General features: G+C 41.3%; 1 protein-coding gene across 1 annotated transcript; it reads right to left on the bottom strand.

The window, feature by feature from the left end:
• Window positions 1-2,886: 2,886 nt before the first annotated feature.
• On the bottom strand, window positions 2,887-3,825 carry LOC124969279 (olfactory receptor 7G3-like). The gene has a single exon (XM_047532160.1). It carries the CDS (start codon window positions 3,823-3,825, stop codon window positions 2,887-2,889), a length of 939 nt encoding a protein of 312 aa, XP_047388116.1.
• Window positions 3,826-5,329: the final 1,504 nt, after the last annotated feature.

Below are 5,329 nucleotides of genomic sequence, written 5' to 3'. Positions count from 1 at the left end.
GTCAAAGTGAGTCAGGTGTCCCAGAAATAGTAGCATCCCTTGAGATTGAAGTACTATAATCTTAGTTGTTGATGAGATTCTCAGGGTCTCTCCCCAACCACAGAGGGCAAATGTCCTCCACGCAGCGCATGTTAGTTCTGAATGTTGAGCTGATCAGAGTTCATGGTGGGTGCCCTTCCCTGCCCTGTCACACCCTCTCACTCAGTCCCACTCACCTCCAATGCCAGGGCCATCACTAAGTCAGGACGCCTTCCCAGGGACTCCACAAGGACAAACCACAGGAGGGATATACAATCGAGGAGTCACTGAAGCAGCAAGCTCCAGGCCCCCTGGGGGGACTGGCCTGGTAGCTGCTCTCCTTCCCTCCATGCCTGGTTCTCTTACAGCTGCTGCAGGTCATCGTCACCCCAGGGAAAGGAGTTCCTTCAGGGTGTGGCAGGGGCATGGGGGAGGTGACTCAGGCACCAGGATGGCAGACTCTGCCCTCCCTCTAGTGGAAGTGCTCCCTGAGGAGGACAGCCCTGCTGGCAGGCAGCTGAGGCCACTGTGTTCCTATATCCACACCCTTGTAATATTTAAACGATTCTTCCTGTCAGGCCTCCTACTCATTGTTTTCTTCACCCACTAATTCTTGTTTTAGTAATTTTTCTTGTTGCATTATAACTATACGTAATGGTCGTGTTCATTCCACACAAGCATGGAATTTTTGTCCTTCAGTCCCCATGACTTCTAACTTCCCTCCCTTCCTCTCCCCTGTTTCCTTTCCTCTATTCTACTGACTTTTCTTCTGGGTACTTATAGCTTTTTTATTGAGTGCATTATTTATGTCAATCTAGGTGAAATTCACTTTGCTGTTTGCACATGTGTTCACAGGAGAATTTCCTCAGTTCCCTTCCACCATTCCTTTCTTTCCCAGCCCTTCTCCCTCCTTCTCAATCCCTTTCTTCTGTTCTACTGATCTCTCTTCTGTATTCCTGCCACCCACTAGTTCTTGAGGGAATGTATACCTTACGATTCATAAAATAAAATGTATGCATCTTTCTACAACTAGAACACAAAAAATGAAATTATGTGATATGTCATGGCTTAGGAGCTGTCAATAGCCTTAATGCTTTTGCTACATCTACCATTAAATTTTATGGTATCCACAGTATCCAACCTGGTTTGATGACTTCACTTCACTCAGTAATTAACAGGATATTCCCTGCAAAAGTTTATCATTGCAGGTCTCAGATTTGCTGAAAATTACTGTCTCACCTCTTCTATGTCTTCCTTGTGAGAAATGACATGTCATTGAATCCTTTAAAGATATAATATTTTACAATTCCATCAAGCCAGTCCCTTGTGAACCTTTTAATTTGAGGAAATTTCTTTAACCAATAGAATTGGTCTTTTTCAGACTGTAGTTTGAAGGATGTTATCAAAAAAACAGAATGTGTCTCTATCACGTCTATCATAGATATGTCACACCCATTTGAAAATTCCTATGTGATCTTTAAAAAACAGGTTAGCTAACAGAAAAACAGGTTATTTAATTGTTGTTAATTAAAAATTTGAAATCTTTACGACTGAAATTAATCATCTAGAATGGGACTTAGGAAGGACTCATGCTCTTAAGGAACGTTGAGAGAGGGGTTCTTGGGAGAGCAAAGGAGAGGAGCCAGCAGTTTCCCCTCTGCATTCACACTGGCTGGGGAGGAAAGGGCATTGCTGGATCAGCCAATGCTAACATTCAGGTCACTTTCAGGATCACAGAGCACATGATGTTTTATGAGGCAAAGGAAGCAGGATATCAATCTACCAAAACAGAGAAAGCAAACCTGAGGCAAGTTCACTTGTGCTTCATATGAATAATGCAGTATGCATATTAAGAAAATGCCTAAGTACAAGACACATAGTGAATACTCTAGAGATATCAGCTATGATTACTGTTGCTGTTGATAAAACAATAGGAAGCATGTGCTAAAAGGGAAATTTGTCCTGTTGTCCTGGAACACACACATGCGCGCGCGCACACACACACACACACACACACACACACACAAATGTTACAGTAATAATCAATAATGAATGTGGGACAGTCCCAGTGGGCATGCCTGTAATCCCAGCTACTTGGGAGGCTGAGGGAGGAGGATCATAAGTTAGAGGCCACCCTGGGCAATTTAGTGAGAACTTGTTTAAAAATAAAAAGGGTTGAGGATGTACATCAGAGGTAGGTTAACCATGAGTTTAGTCCCCAGCACCACACACACACACAGACACAGGCACATACACACAAATATGGAAGCAAGGAGGTATCCACCATAAGTTCACTAACAAAGGGCTGGAGCCCAATAATTTTTTTGTGTAATTTTACCAGTGCTTAACACAAACAACTTTCTGTGTTCATGCTGTGGATTGAATTGTCCCATATATCTCAATAAGAGAAACATACTCCAATAAATATTAAATGTGTTATATTACTCATATTGTAGTTGTGGAAGCTGAACTCAGAGAGTTAGGTTAATTAGGATATGACATGGAAAAAAATTTAGGAAAGTAGAATTAAATACAGATCTAATATTGTTTTTTTATTTTATTTTATTATATTTTTTTAGTCTGGTGATTGAATTCAAAACCATTTTATTACCAGTGAGCCAAACATTTTTTTTTAAGACAGTGTCTTACTAAGTCGCCCAGGCTAGCCTCAAACTTGGGATTCTCCTGACTCAGATTCCCAAATATCTGGGATTATAAGCATGTACCACTCTTCTTGGCTCCATTATTAGTATTGAAATTCTGTGATTAACTACTTTTCTGGAAGAATTGAATTAAGGAAGAGTCAAGATTTCTGAAACACTCGGTATTTCATAGTCTTTGACTCCTCATCCAGGACATTTGGCAAAATCATGAAAAGGACAATGTCCCCAAGGTGAGTTTTCTCAAAGCCCCCTTCATGTCCTTGTTCCTCAGGCTGTAGATGAAGGGGTTCAACATGGGGGTGTCCACAGTGTACATCACTGAGGCCACTGCAATCTTCCTGGGAGAATCAGTAATTGCGGTACTAAGATAAACCCCAATGCAAGTCCCATAGAACAAGGAAACCACAGACAGGTGAGACCCACAGGTAGAAAAAGCTTTGTACTTTCCTCCAGTTGATGGGATTCTCAGAATGGAGGAGACAATTCGCATGTAAGAGAAAATTATTCCAGAAAATGGCCCAATGCCCACCATGATGATTATTAAATATAACACAATGTTATTAACAAGTGTGTCAGAACAAGCCAATTGGAGGATATGAGTCAGCTCACAGAAAAAGTGGGGTATTTTAACTTGGTTGCAGAAAGACAGATGCAGCACCATCAGACTGTGCAGCAGGGCATCCACAGTGCTGATGAGCAGACAGATCAGACGCAGCTGGACACAGAGGCGGGGGTTCATGATGACCGTGTAATGCAGGGGGTGGCAGATGGCCACATAGCGATCATAGGCCATCACCGTCAGCAGTAAATTGTCCATACATATGAAAACCAAGAAGAAATATGCCTGAGCCAGGCAGCCTGCATAAGTGATGGCTTTGCTTTCTGTCTGGATGTTCAGCAGCATCTTAGGGATCACAGTGGAGGTGCAACAGATTTCGACTATGGACAGTTTGGAGAGGAAAAAGTACATGGGAGTGTGGAGGTGGGAGTCAGAGCTGACAGCCAGGATGATGAGCAAGTTCCCAAGAACTGTGACCAGGTACATGGTCAGCAACAGACCAAAGAGGACAGGCTGGAGCTCTGGATCCTCAGAGAGTCCCAGGAGGAGGAATTCTGCTACACGTGTTTGGTTTTCTGGTTCCATGTTGTTGAAGAGTCTGCTGGAAGATAGAGATGTGGCCATAATGGACACACACAGAGATCACTTGGAAAGACGTCTTTGGTTCATGACTTACTCATTTGCCCAATTTCTCCCTAAAGTTTCTCCTACGTATTCCTTTCTTCATGCACTATTTTTTAAGTGAATCTTATTCATTTTGATACATAAAATATGTATATTTTAAATATTAAAACACAAAAATCAAAATGTTATCTTTTTAAAGAATTATGAACTCAGAAAGCTTTTTTCCTTGAATTTTTTTAGATATTGATAGACCTTTATTTTATTCATCTATTTATATGTGTTGCTGAGAATCAAACCCACTGCCTCACACATGGTAGGCAAGTGCTCCACCACTGAGCCACAACCCCAGCTCCTCTGAAAGCTTTTGAAGTCATTTTAAATTGTAGTAGCTTTTTGTGTTGTTTGGTTTTTATTGGTTTTTCTTGGTACTAGGAATTGCATCCAGGGGCACTCTCTCTCTGAGCTACATCCCTCACACGTTCTATTTTATTTAGGGACTAGGTCTCTCTAAGTTATCCAGGTTGACCTGGAATTCACAATCCTCCTTTCCCAGGTTCCCAAGTATTTGGGAGGATGAGTATCTCAGGCATGTGCCACCACTCCTGGCTAGTAGTTTCTTTATACAGCAATGAAAGTCATTGTTGGACATCATCTCAAGGAATCTTTACTCTGTAGTTAAAGTGACTCTCTCTGGATCTGCTCATCATTGCAAAACTCAGATACTGATGAAAATGATAATCTTACATCTTCTACTGAATCTTTAGGAGAAATGACCTCTTTCATCCAATTCATTAAGTATTTTATATTTTACCATTACATCAAGTCAAACTATAGAGATCTATTTAATTGGAAATCACATGACAACAGGAAGTTGTTCTGGTACACCATGGGAGAGAGAATGTTCAGCTAGGTCTAGGAAGTTCCCTTTACCCTGGATTTCCTGAAACACACTCTCATATCTGACTCATCATGAACTGAGTACTTTGGAAGCATGAATGGAAGTCATACGTTTGGAAAGATTTTAAATGCAAGAAGAGAGACTTTACAATTTTCTGTGTTAAAATATCAAACAGAGGTTCAGAAAATAATGGAGAATTCTCATAAGATCCAGCGATTCTGCCACCAAAGGGGGTCCAAGGAGGTCTTAAGAGAGGGGGACCTCAACTGGGAACCTTTAGAGTTCTTGGATTTCCTTGTAGAAGACTTTTGGGGTGAATTACTACGCAAGACGACAGTAAAGATTTAGTTAAGAATAGCAAAGGATTTGCACTCAGAAGGAGTATAGGCCACCCTTGCCTCGAAGACAAGAGAAATGAGTGATATTCCTGGATCGAGATCTCTGATTACATATTGTGTTAGATTTTGGTGATGCAGAAAATTACACATTTCCTAGTAGATCAAGTCTCTTGGCAACCAAGACCCTGGTTGTCATGGTGGCCACCCTATATATGAAGGTCAGAATTTT

The sequence above is a fragment of the Sciurus carolinensis genome, chromosome 17, assembly GCF_902686445.1.
Source record: "Sciurus carolinensis chromosome 17, mSciCar1.2, whole genome shotgun sequence".
Lineage (NCBI taxonomy): Eukaryota > Metazoa > Chordata > Mammalia > Rodentia > Sciuridae > Sciurus > Sciurus carolinensis.
This window is presented reverse-complemented; position numbering and strand designations above follow the sequence as displayed.